This window comes from Bos grunniens, chromosome X, assembly GCF_055505025.1.
Source record: "Bos grunniens cultivar Pamir isolate PY7600 chromosome X, Bosgru_T2T1.0, whole genome shotgun sequence".
In the NCBI taxonomy this organism is placed as follows: domain Eukaryota; kingdom Metazoa; phylum Chordata; class Mammalia; order Artiodactyla; family Bovidae; genus Bos; species Bos grunniens.
In genome coordinates, this window is record NC_141194.1 from 22,711,666 (window position 1) to 22,725,792 (window position 14,127).

Genomic DNA, 14,127 nt, shown 5'->3' on the forward strand with positions numbered 1-14,127 from the left:
CAGAGCTGTCAAGATCCTAAAGAGTAGAGAGTACTAGGGTGGAGGGAACAAAACTGGTATGTTCTTTAGTGTTTTATGTAGTAAGGGAGTTTAAGTGCAACTCATTTTTAAAAATATATATCATTTTTCCTTTATCCATAGGAGAAATATCTAGTGAAAGTTGATTTAAATTAGATTAAGGAGATGAGGGAGGAGTTCAGTATTTTCAAATGTTAATTACTTTTCATAAGGTTTCTTGTGCTTCAGAATACAAATGGATTAATTATATAAATCACATTGTTTGCTGTTTTAAAGTTTTGAAAGCCACAGGTTGGGTATATGTAAAACACACTGAACATGTTGAATATGTTGTTCACCATCTAAACAAGGTAAGATGACACTGGAACAGAATTTTCTCAAAGGGTAGTCAAGCTCCTAGATAGTGCAGGTTAGTAGGGGTCGAGAAAACCAAGTTTAGATCTCTATTTTCTTCCTGATTTAAACTAGTAACTTCTGCATATTATCTATTTCATTTTTATTGAATATTTTTACTTCTACAAGATTCCATTTCTTTAGAATACTGATTTGGTAATGATATTCCAGTTTTATTTATTGCTGTTTTAGGATTTTCAAGTTACAGTTTTGGTAGATGTAAAAGAAACCTGACATGCCTCTTGAGAAATTTGTATGCAGGTCAGGAAGCAAGCGTTAGAACTGGACATGGAACAACAGACTGGTTCCAAATAGGAAAAGGAGTACGTCAAGGCTGTATATTGTCACCCTGCTTATTTACTTATTAACTTATATGCAGAGTATGTCATGAGAAACGCTTGGCTGGAAGAAGCACAAGCTGGAATCAAGATTGCCGGGAGAAATATCAATAACCTCAGATATGCAGATGACACCACCCTGATGGCAGAAAGTGAAGAGGAACTAAAAAGCCTCTTGCTGAAGGTGAAAGAGGAGAGTGAAGTCAAACTTTAAGTCAAAGTCAACTTTGACTTAAAACTGAACATTCAGAAAATGAAAATCATGGCATCTGGTCCCATCACTTCATGGGAAATAGATGGGGAAACAGTGGAAACAGTGTCAGACTTTATTTTTCTGGGATCCAAAATCACTGCAGATGGTGACTAGCAGCCATGAAATTAAAAGACACTTACTCTTTGGAAGAAAAGTTATGACCAACCTAGATAGCATATTGAAAACCAGAGACATTACTTTGCCAACAAAGGTCCATCTAGTCAAGGGTATGGTTTTTCCAGTGGTCATGTATGGATGTGAGAGTTGGACTGTGAAGAAAGCTGAGCGCTGAAGAACTGATGCTTTTGAACTGTGGTGTTGGAGAAGACTCTTGAGAGTCCCTAGGACTGCATGGAGATCCAACCAGTCCATTCTGAAGGAGATCAGACCTGGGATTTCTTTGGAAGGAATGATGCTAAAGCTGAAACTCCAGTACTTTGGCCACCTCACGCGAAGAGTTGACTCACTGGAAAAGACTCTGATGCTGGGAGGGATTGGGGGCAGGAGGAGAAAGGGATGACAGAGGATGAGATGGCTGGATGGCATCACTGACTCGATCGACATGAGTCTCAGTGAACTCCGGGAGTTGGTGATGGACAGGGAGGCCTGGTGTGCTTCGATTCATGGAGTCTCAAAGAGTGGTACACGACTGAGTGACTGAACTGAACTGAAATGAACTGAAAAGAAATTCATGAACCATCTGTATTGTCTTTATGATCTGGAAGTAGGTAATATGTCGCTGAAAGAGAGATTTTCATGGTAATGTGAAATGTGACCACAGAAATTATTGAGAAACCAAAAAGCAATTAAGCAAATATAAAGGAAAAAGCTGTTAATTTGTAGCATGCCTTATTTTCTCTAACCTCTTTTTTTTTTTGGTTAAAAAATATATATATTTTGCCTTAATTTGGCTCATTTAAGAATATTCATTTCTTTTGTCCCAGTGCACTGCATAGTCTGTGCTATCCACTGGATAAAAATAACCGCAGATAGGAAGGTGGTATTTTGGAGGTTCATAATAATCATAACTTCTGTTAAATTAAAGACCAGTGTTTCTTAATCAGTATGACTCTGCTTTATATGTAGTACATGCATTCCAGCATTCATGCAGGATAGGATTTAGCAGACTCCATTTATAGATGGATAACTTGCAATTGTCTCAAGTTCACAAGACTGATAAAGTGACCTTCATCAGACAAGTCCCCTGATGTGCTCTAGTCCAGAGTCCTTCCCTTTCTTTGCAAGAGCAAGCACTGAGGAAATCTCTTTTCACCGTGACATATTTGGTACCATAACTAGGATTGTGGCCACGGTGAACTGCAGTTGTCTTGCCCAAACTGCTGGCTGGAGACCCCTGACTTTTGCTCTATCTCTCCCATGAAAATTTGCTTGCTGTCACTCTCTGCTTTGTTCTTTTTCCATGACCCACAGGGCAAGATCTGGGTCAGCCCACTGTGTCATGGCTCCCCTCAATTAAGAGCTGCAAGGAGTACACCCAGGCTGTACATACCCAAATAACACTTGGGTGGCAGCTGACACTGTCTTAGGCCTGGAAGACACAGAATTTCCAATGATGAAGGCGCCCACTGAGGCCAAGACTTTTCTCCTCTCAGTCTTTGTCATTTCCTCTATGGCTCTACCCATTTTGAGGTGAGAAGTTTAACCGAGAAGACTGCATGATGTTCAAATTAAGACTGGACAAATAATCACGGACTTGACTGGGTGAGTTTCTTCTCTGTAAGTCCTCGAGCCCAATTCCCTCCCACACATTCTTAATCCCAGTGTGGTTCCAGGACCAGAACTGCATCAGGGGCCAAAACTGGGGGAGTCTGCATCCTTCTCTAGATTTTTGGCATAACTCACCACACCCCAACCTTACACTGTGGGCGATCACCTCCCTTCTGGGGATCTCAAGCAGACTTTACCTATAAAAAGGGCAATGTGTCCTGGAACTGCAAGCTGAGCTTAGGAACAGAGAACTGCAAAAACTATTGGCATGAACAACTCTGTCCAAACATTTACATTAAGAACCTTGACTGACCTCTAGCATGGTTTCTAGCAGCAACCCAAGGCCACGTTCTAGGACAATTCAGCTACCCCTGAGTTCCTGTTTAGAAAATTTCAAGGCTGCCAAAGGAATCAGTTCCAGCCAACATCTGACATAAGCCCCTCATCTTCCTTTATTGAGACTGTCTATTTAAAACAAAGACCAAAAAAAAAAAAAAGAAAAAGAAAAAACCCTCATGATTACAAGAAAAGTGTGATGGAAATAAACTAGAAATTGATAACAAAAAGTCAGCAGGAAAATTAAAGATAATTTGCAGACTAAACAATAAACATCTAAATAACACATGGGCCAAAGATAAAATCTAATGAGAAAGTTTAAAATATTTTTACAAAATGAAAACAAAATTACAACTTATCAGAAGGTGTATGATAACAGCAAAATCAGTAAAGAGGTATACACAGTATTGAGTGCCTATAACAAAAAAACCTACAATTAATAACTTAAGCTTCTATACTAGTAAACCTGTGAAAGAAAAGAAAAAGCAGAGGAAGAATAAATCAAAGTGGAAACCAATGACACTGAAAAAAGGAAGGCAATGCAGAAAAAAACAAAACCCAAAGAAGTTTCTTTAAAGATACAAAATAAAAAGAACATAAAATTCTCCCCAGGCTAAAGAAGAACAAAGAGAAAAAACACAAATTACATTACTAATAGTAGAAATGAAGGAGGGGCCATTACTACTGATTCCATAGACTTTAAAAGGATAATGAGTGAATATTATAAACAACTCTGCGCCTACAAAAAGGAAAGGTTCCATTGAGAAACTGCTTGAAGGTATAACTTAGCACCACTTTCACAAAGAAAAATAGATACTCTGAATTGGTCTGTATCTATTAAAGAGAATTAATCTATAACTAATAAGCTTCCAATAAAGACACTAACAGACCCAGATGTTTCCACTGATGAATTCTAACAAAAATTTAAGGAAGAAATGATAACAATTCTCTACAATCTCTCCCAGAAAATAGAAGAAAAGGAACACCTCCTAATTCCTTTTCTGTGAGGTGAGTATTACACTCGAATATCAAAATCAGATGAAATTAAGAGAAAAAAATTGAACACAAATGCCTCTCATGAACATAGAAGCAAAATCCCCAACAAAATATAAGAAAAGAAACCTAACAATTCATAGAAGGAATTACATACTATAGCTAAGTAGGATGCATTTTAGATGTGCAACATTTGAAAATCGGTAATCACAAATCATAATAACAATAGTCTAAGGAAGATAATCACAAGATGAGATCAACAGATGAAGGAAAAAATCATCTGATAAAATCCAACACCCATTCATCATAAAAAATCTCAGCAAACTAGATACAGACAGGCATTTCCTCAGTTTCGTATACAACATCTGAAACTACAGGTAAAACATCATACTTTATAGTGAGAAGACAGATGCTGTCACACTAAGGTGAGGAACAAGGCGAGGATATCCCTTCTCACCATGCCTATTCAACACTGTAGTGAAAGTCCTAGCCAATGCAGTGAGATAAGAGAAGGAAGCAAAAGATACAGATATTTGGAAGGGAAAAATGGAATTATAATCATCAACAATAAGAAAACTCCTGGCATTAGTAAGCCAGGACTATATGTTAATAAGGTTAATATATTATCAATATATAACTACTATATAATTAATACATTAATAAGGTTAATACATAATAGTCAATTCTTTTCCAATAAAGAGATGGAAATTGCAAATAAAAACCTAATACCATTCACATTAGCACCAAAATATATTAGAAATAATTCTTCAAAAATATGTATAAGATTTACATGAGTAAAACTCATAAACTGCACTGAAAAAAATTAAAGAAGATCTATATAAGTAGACACACCATGTTTATAGATAGGGAGATGCTGTATTGTTGAGATGTCACTTATTTCCAACTTAACCTAGATACTTAATGCAATTCTGTTTAAAATTCCAGCAAGATAGCTTGTAGATAGCAGCCACCAACTTAAATTTTACGTCAAAAATGAAATGATCCATAATACCCACTGAAGTCAATATGAAAGGTCAAAGTTAGAGAATTGATATTACGGGATTTCAAAACTTGCTTTAAAGCTACAATACTCAAGACTGTATGCTATTAACAGAACAATAGACAGATCAATGGCACAGAACAGAAAATCTAGAAACAGACACCCCAAACACTCAACCGACTTTTAACAAAGGCGCAAAGGCAATTCAATGGAAAACGACAGTCTTTTAAACTTACAGTCCTGGGATAACTAGACATCCATATCTAAGAAATGTGAATCCACATACAAACTCTAAACCTTTCAAAATAATTAACTCAAAGGGAATCACAGACCTGAATGAAAAACTCACAATTTAAAAGAAATTGCAGGGACATCCCTGGCAGTCCAGTGTTTAAGACTCAACACTTGCACTGCTGGGGGAAGAGGTTTGATCGCTGGTCAGGTACTAGGATTCTACATGCCATATGCAATAGGCAAGAAAATCTAGAAGATAACACGGGGGCAAAACATAAGTTTGGTAATGAGATGTTATGCTCAACACCAAAAGCACAGTCCATGAAAGAAAATAATAAGCTGAACCTTGTTAATATTAAAAACTTCTATCTATTTGCAGGGCAAGAATGGAGACACAGATGTAGAGAACGGGCATGTGGACACATCGGGGGAAGCAGACAGTGAGACAAATTGAGAGAGTGGCGTGGACAAATATGCACTACCATGTGGACAACAGGCATGAGGGGGAAGTTGCTGGGTGACACAAGGAATCAGCTCAGTGATGACCTAGAGGGGTGAGGTCGGGGGTGGGAGGGAGGTTCATGAGGGAGGAGATATATGTATACTTATAGCTGTTTCATACAAGAAGCCTGACACACCATTTAATTATCTTCTAATTAAAAATAATTGTTAAAAAATCTATGAATTTAAAAACTAGAAAAAAAATCTGGAGAAGTACATATAGCCACTAGAGTTATATACAACAATGCCAAATGAATAAAAGTCAGAAGTGATAAAAAGCAAAGGATCACAGTAACAATTTGATTCTCGAATTACAAATCTTAGAAAACAGGACAGGAAATATTCAAACATGTAAGAGACTTCAAAAATCTGGAATAAACAAAGATCACGGCAGCAAAATCATCCAGTTGGTCTGGAAGAATCAACAATTACTTACACCAAGTAACAGAAAATACACCATAAACAGAAGCACCATAGAAAAAATTTACCTACAAAGAAACTTTAGAAAAATGTATACAGTCTTCATGTAGGCAACAAGAATTTCCTGAGAGTCTCAGGAAAAATAAGGCTCGAACAGAATAGTATGTTATGTATATTCATGAAGAACAGATCTTGTAAGACTGTCAATTTTCTGTAACTCTTTTACAGATTTAGTACCACATTCAGGGTAGCTGAGACCACAGTGAAACACGGTGTGCTGCTTTTTGTACTCAGAAGTAACCACAGAAATCTTATGGAAAGAATGAAGAAAACTATTAACAAAAGTGAAAATATAAAATTAAATAATCCGTGATGGACAGTAAGTCTCCACTGAACTTACCCTATGTGTGCCCAAGTTGGGGAGTACTTAAGAGACTGGCACAGATGTGCAGGCTGCAAGGGAAGCAGACAACAGGATCAGCTGCAAAAGGCTTTAAACTTGAGCCCTGGATTCTTCCACTCTGCCCTGGGATCATGAATCTCCACTGCTTCACTGAAGGAATCTGAGGCAGCATCTCCAAGGCCCCATGCCAGGACCATGGGGCACCAAAGTTTGGCTTGGATGTGGCAGCATGGCCCAGATCATAAAATAACCAACACAAAGTTTGTTGTGTGTGTGCTTAGTCACTCAGTTGTGTCCGACTCTTTGCGACCCCATGGACTGTAGCCCACCAGGCTCCTCTGTCCAAGGGGAAACTCCAGGCAAGACTACCAGCTTCGGTTGCCATGCCCTCCTTCAGGGGATCTTTCCAACCCACGGATTGAACCCAGGTCTCCCAGGCCGCAGGCAGATTCTTTACTGTCTGAGCCACCAGGGAATGCTAGTGGATGAGAACTGGCCCTTTAAACGATCACCTTAATAGCCTATCACCCAGGGACTAAAAGAGAAAAGTTAGTATCACAGTAATTGTACAAAACGACAAACATCATCTCAGAACTTTTGATCAATGACCCTGCAGTCGACTGACAGCCCACAGTGAGAACTGTCAGGCTAAGGAGGCCCTTCACTTGCTTTTCTGGAATTGTATGAGCATGGTTGTGGACAGGGGTGGACTTATACCAGAAAGGGAAGGATTTCCAGGCCCTGTCAGCAGTCAATATGAATGAAGTTTCTGAGTGAGATGTGAGGGGTTCCACACCACAGAAGACAGTCTCTCATCCTTCCCTCTCAGCTCATCTTACCTGTAGCAGCCATTTCCAGGAAGCCTCCAGTATAAATGGCGAGATGAGATGTATGTACACTTCATACCAGGAGACTTGGGGGTTCACATCTTCGATATGAAGCCTTGGCCTCAGGTCAGCAGATGGGATGTAGCCCAGCATCTACAGGGGTTAAGGAAAGGCATGGAAAACGACAGAGCATCGCTTACTATAATAGCAAAGAGAGCCCAAGAGAGCCTTCGGTGTTGGTCTCATGGGCTCCAGGAAGGCTGTTAGGCTTGGGCTCCCCAATTCTTCCTGTTGGGAGTGCTGACACAAGTGAGAGGCATGGAGTGAGCCAGCTGACAGTTCAGGACAGGGACGTCCCAGGACCCCTTAAGAGTCAAGGTAAAGTCCACGTGCCAATCCTGTGAGAAGCTCGCCCAGAACCCTGCCTGTCCAGGTCCCGCCCTTGCTGTCCTCCAGGAGCCCAGATGCGCATGACAGGAAGTGACGTCCTCCTAAGCACGCTGGGGGAGCGACGCCATCCTTGACAGTGCCGCTATCTCTGAGAACTGCCGTTGACGGTTGCCAGAGGGAGCAGTCCGAAGTGTCATCGGGTGTGAAGATCGGAGGTGACGTGAGTTACGAGTGCAGGGACACGTCTCTGTACCCCCATTTTCTTTTCCCTCTGAAAAGAGTGGGCCGCACAGCCTCCGGCCACCCTACCCCTGCACTCAGACCAGAGGATCCAGGCTAGCTCTTAGGCCCCAAGACCATCCACTAACCCCTGGGGGGTCTCGGGAAAGAATGCCTCGGTCAGGCTCTGCTGGACCCCAGCTCTGCTCGGTAGAGGAAGAGCCACGAGCCCTGTCGAGTGAAGGAGGGACCCTCGGGGGGACTGAGGGCCTCCATACACCAGAACGGCAGCCATGTGTAACCCCCACTCACCGCAATTTGGCTGCGGATTATCCGGCTGAGGGGCTTCCTCACTGCCACCTCGGACACGGGACACTCGGAGAAGAGGGGACTTTGGTCTGAGGGGCTGGCAGCTGGTCAGTAGAGTGAGGATGTGAGGGTTCAGGAAGAGTCAGGATGAGGGCCATCCTCCCCGACAAATGGGCGACTCAGGAACCTCCCCTCTGCTCAGCGCTTCTCCCCGGCCAAACATCGGGAAGGGGGATGGCGGTCTGAGAGGGGAGCTTGGAGCCTTGTTGTGAAGAGGCAGACAAGAGACAGCAGAAGGGAAGGTCCTGGGACCCTTCAGTGAGGGGCTGAGTATGCCCTCCTCTCCTCGTTTGGGGTGACAGGGAAGGTGGCAGCGTCAATTTCAGACAGGAGAGGGAACAGGCTGGGTCCGGGAGAGGGGGCGTCGGATATGGGGGTGTCTCGCACCAGTTTTCATCCTGACTCTGAATGTCAGCTGAGAGGACCTGCCTCTCCTGCCAGCCCCCACTGGTCCCCCTTTTAACACCCAGGCAGGACTGTCTGCAGTGCCCCAGGGCTCACTCTCCGTTGCTACTCAGTGGTCTCAGGGGACAGGCGGACCAGGAGAACAGGAGCCTTGTGGGTCCTAGAGAACTGGCCTCGAGGACCCCTCAGAGGTGGCTACCACTCTCCTCGCTGAAGGTTCTCACAGCATGTCCTTGTCCCTCCTCCAGGTGCCTTCCTGCCTGCTTTCCTGCCCGCACTCCCACCTGCGGTCCCTGACCTGCTGTCACCATGCCTCGGAGGCACAAGAGCAAGTCCCATGCCCGTGGGAAACGCCACCAGGTCCGGAGGGACACTCAGGAGGCCCAGGCCAGTGCTGCTGAAGCCCCAAAGGAGGAGTGCCCCTCCTCCCACTCTACTGCCCCTCAGGGTTCTCTCCCGAGCTCCCCTGCTGCTGGCAATCACCAGCAGCTTCAGGGAGCCATGGTCCCTAGCTCTTCTGATGCAGGGCCTTCATGTGCAGGATCTGATGCAGGTGCCCAGGGCCCCGAGGAGGGAAGTGCAGGTGCCTCCCAGGCAGCCCCTCGCAAAGATCTTCTGGCCAGGAAGGCCAGGATACTCGTGGAGTTCCTGCTGGAGAAGTACACCAAGAAGGAGCCCATCACGCAGAACGCCCTGATGAAAATCGTCAGCAGGAAGTACAGGCAGCACTTCTCTGAGATCCTCAGTACAGTCCGTGAGCGCATGGAGCTGGTCTTTGGCCTGGAGATGAAGGAAGTCGACGGTAGAGGGAACATCTACACCCTGATCAGGAAGCTCAACCTCGGGGGAAACGATTGTCCGCGTGATGAGGGAGCGCTGCCCAAGTCCCGTCTCCTCATGGTGCTGCTGGGGGTCATCTTCATGAATGGTAACCGCGCCACTGAGGAGAAGATCTGGGAATTCCTCAGTATGTTGGGGGTCTATGCTGGGAGGAGGCACTGCATCTTTGGGGAGCCCAGAAGGCTCATCACCAAAGATCTGGTGCGGAAGGAGTACCTGAACTACCACCGGGTACCCAATAGTGATCCTCCGCGCTACGAGTTCCTGTGGGGCCCGAGAGCTTGTGTTGAGACCAGTAAGATGAAGGTGCTGGAGGCTCTAGCCAAGTTCCACGGTAGGGTCCCTAGTTCCTTCCCAGACCTCTATGACGAGGCTCTGAGAGATCAGGCGGAGAGAGCAGGGCTGAGAGGTGCGGCCGGGGCTCGAAGCAAGGCTGAGGCCAGTGCCCCTTCCAGGGCCTCCTCCCACATCTAGGGAGGGGGGCAGGGCACTTTGTTCCCTTTGTGTTGGAAGAGAGCAGAGAAGCTCCTAAATAGTGCAGAGTAGTAGGGGTGGAGGGAACAAAACCCATATCTTCTTACAGTTTAAGTGGTAAGCGAGTTTAGGTCTAGTTTGTTTTAACAAAATATATATCTGTTTTCTTGTATTCACATGAGAAATACCTAATGAACGATGATTTAAATTAGAAATGTAAAGAGGTGAAGGAGGTGTTTAGTATTTTCAAATGTTCTTACTTCTGATAAGGTGTATTGTGCTTCAGAGTTCAAATGTATGAATCATATAAATCATAGTTTTCAGCTGTTTTAATGTTTTAAAAGTTTGTGTATTTGTAAATCACACTGAAAGTACTGAATATATTGTTCACAATGAAAACAAGATAACATGACATTAGAAGAGAATTTTTCTTGAAGACTAGTCAAGCTTCTAAAGAGTGCATGGTGGTGGGGGTTACATCACATTTCTTTCCATCACGTTTCTCTTTCTGTTTCACACGAGTAACTTCTACATATTATTTGTTTCATTTTTTTTTTCAAATATTTTTACTTCTAAGAGGTTGTTTTTCCTCAGAGTATTAATTTGGTAATGATACTGCTGTTATGTTCATTGCTGTTTGAAAAGTTTTAAAGGTACAGTTTTGGTAGATATAAAAGAAATTCAGGAGCCATCTATATTGTCTTTATGATCTGAAAGTAGGTAACATAGCACTGCAAGAGTGATTTTCATGTTAATTTGAAAGAAGACTACAGAAACTTTTGAGAATCATAAAGAAAATGGAGAAAAGAATAGAGTAAAAAGTCTTTAAGTTGTGGTTTACCTTCTTTCTTTTAAACTTTCTTTTAGGAAAAATAAAAAAATACTTTGACTTATTTAGCTCATTTAAGAATATTTGTTTCTTTTGTCCCAATTCACTGCATATTCTCTGTTCTCTCCTGGATTAAAAGTTAACTCAGATGGGAAGGTGGTATTTGAGGGGTTCATAGTAATCGTAACTTCCACTTATTACAAACCAATACTTAATCAGTATGCCACTGCTTTATATGTAGAACATGCATTCCAGCATTCATGCAGGATCAGATTTAGCACTCCATTTATGGATGGATAACTTGCAAATTTCTCAAGTTCACGAACTGATGAAGTGACCTTCCAAGGACTAGTCCCCCGATCTGGATTAGTGCAGAGCCCACAATGTGCCACTTCTCCCAGCCTAAGCCAGACATCATGTCTTTTCATTCATTTTTCCTCTAAACACTCCAAAAAATGTGTCTGGTTGGATACATGGGGCCCTGTCCCAAAGAACTGTTTTGGAATAAAGTTTAAAAAATGCTGATAAATGAATGGTATGAAAGAAGACAAAACTACTCAGGGACAATGTGGTCATGAACACATGCAATGTCAGATATCCTGAAAAGATCAATATGCCCTCATTTATCCTTCTTGATTCTCAGGGACATAAAAGCCTTAGCTTAAGCACTGTGTCCTCAGGTCAATGGATGGAAGAGTCCCAGTCTCTGATACTTATCAAGGGGAAGATTTTAGAACACTAGGGGTCCCACAAACTATACCCTGCTTCTTGCCTTGTGTGGCCATGGGGAGAGCAGTCTGTCTGAGGTGTGCCTTCCTTTCCTGCAAGGCAAGGGTGGAGGGGTTCGCAGGGAGTTGAGTGCCTTGGTCTTGTGACAGCATCTCCAATTCTGCCCAAGTAGGAGATCCTAAGAGGCCTTCATAGGATTTACAGTGAGGACACTGGGGGCTGATGAGTGGACCCCCCGGCCCATAGCAAGGGGGATGGCACGGAGGAACAGGCAAGGGTAGCCAGGGAGTAGCTCTCTCACCTCCCCTTCTGTTGTCTCAAGAAGGCAAAAGCCTTGGCCACAGGCCAGCTAATTCAGCCAATAGAGAGGGTGGATTCCCATATGCTACTGGAAGTCAAGGTAAGAAACCTGATCTAAGACTGGGGGACCACTGACTCCAGAAGAGAGTGGAGCCCTAGAATGTTCTCCTCCTCAGAAGGCCCCAGTAGCTTTGCACACATCTGGTTCATCCTGTCTTCCAATCCAGAACTTCCAAGAAAGTAATGCCTTTGTTCTGAGGAGCACAGCCTCAGGTGAGTGGAGGCTGCAGTCTGGGTCTGGTCAGGAGTGAGGATGAGGTCCCTGAACGGGGTGCAAGAGGACCACTCAGCCCAGAACAGGGGAGACTGTGGAGGCCCAGCCCTGATGCCAGCCCTATGAGACCCAGGAGAAAGCTTTCTGGCTGAAGAGCTTCTCTTTCCACTGGAGTGGTCTCAGGGAGGTGAGAGCCTTGGTCTACTGGGAGAAGCCTCACTTCAGTACAGAGTGGAAGCTAGTGACTCCAAATGAGAATAAAGGGACTGCACCTAGAACACAGCCCTGCCCCTCTACACCTCGCACTGGCACATTTGGGAACACAGGCATGATGCACCCCACACATTTCTTTTTAAGAGAATCTCAGGAGGTGAGGTGCTGGGGCTCAGGGGTCAACCTCAGGATGAATTTCAGTTCATGCCAAGAGTCACGTAGAGGACCATGAGGACTAAAGGAACCACTCACACTATACCACTTTTATAGAATCCCTCCCCTAGGGTCAGCCATGAGTGACCACAGGTTGGCAGCCCTCACATCCTCCGAAGAGGTCTCAGGGAATTTAAGGCTGTCGCATGAGAGGACAGGTCTCGTTAGGAGATGGGAAGTCAGTGTGAGGACCTGGAGAGAGGACATTAATAATGAAGAGAGGGAAGAAATACAGGTCTTCCTAGGAGCCTGACTGAGGACAGGTGCAGCCAGCCATCAGAAGGCCTCAATTTCCAGTCACAGCTTTCTGTCCTGAGAGACAACGGGTAGATGTGGTAAGTTAAGCAACCTCTGCTTTCTTCTATTGGGTCTCAGAGAGTTGTGGGCCTTACTCTGAGGACATGTCCTCAGGTAAATAGATAGGAGCTGCAAGACCTCCCAACAGTTCCCAGAGGACCCCTGGTCATTTCCCCAGAGGAGCTTCAGGTAACCCTTGATGTGGCAGGGAGGATAGTTCTTTCATACCTGGGTCAGCTACTCTGTGCAGACTGATTTCCCTGGGCCTTTGTCCTTCCAATCCTCCATGATAAAGGGAATTGAAGTTAGGCTTCAAACCAAGTGGCGTGCTCCTCCCCTAAAGTCCTTGCTAGGCAAGTTTACCTTTGATGTTTCTGCACATGTATGACTGCCCCTTTCACTTTTTGGGAAGAAAATTGCTCACTAAAAGCCAGACAATAGTCCAAGCTGGAGACCTTCATTAGAAGGCTCCCACCAAGAGAAACGACAGCTCTTGGCTCGGGGAGCCTGCCTCCATATGACAGGGATAGAATAGCATAGGATACAGGTAGCTGTCCCAGGTGATTCTGTGGAAAAGAATCCTCGTGCAATGCAGGAGATGAAGGTTTGATCGCTGTTCTGAAATATCTCCTGGAGGAGGAAGTGGCTACCCATTCCAGTATTCCTGCCTGGAGAATCCCATGGACAGAGAGCCTGGAGTGCTGCAGTTCATGGGGTTGCAAAGAGTCAGACATGAATGAGGGCTTGAGCACAGACAGTCAGACTGGTAGATCTAGAAGTCTAGGAGGGGAATAGAGGTAGAGAAACATAGGAACAATTGGTAGACCATTGTAAGTTAACATTGTTCAAGAAAGGCATCAGAATGTAGTGGAAGAAGGCAGGTTTGTTTAAATATAAAGGCATAAATAATACATGAGATGTTCCCCAGGCCTTTAGGTAAAAGAGGAATGTCACGACCCTTCTATCCATTTGAAGAAGTTCTACAATAATCCAAGTTTGACCTCATAAGGTCAGACACTCTCCTGCTCCAAATGAATTGGGAGGCAGTGATGTAAGCCTGACCTGTACTCAAAGAAGGCAGTCTTTCCTAGTCCTCCACTTTCCATTGACTATAGAATGTATTCCACTTAA

At 44.0% G+C, this 14,127-nt stretch overlaps 1 protein-coding gene across 1 annotated transcript; it reads left to right on the plus strand.

Moving 5' to 3' along the window:
* The first annotated feature begins 1,288 nt into the window (after positions 1-1,288).
* LOC147339939 (melanoma-associated antigen B4-like) lies at positions 1,289-11,043 on the plus strand. Its single transcript, XM_086386851.1, has one exon. It carries the CDS (start codon positions 9,137-9,139, stop codon positions 10,139-10,141), a length of 1,005 nt encoding a protein of 334 aa, XP_086242977.1. The 5' UTR covers positions 1,289-9,136; the 3' UTR covers positions 10,142-11,043.
* The last annotated feature ends 3,084 nt before the right edge of the window (positions 11,044-14,127 follow it).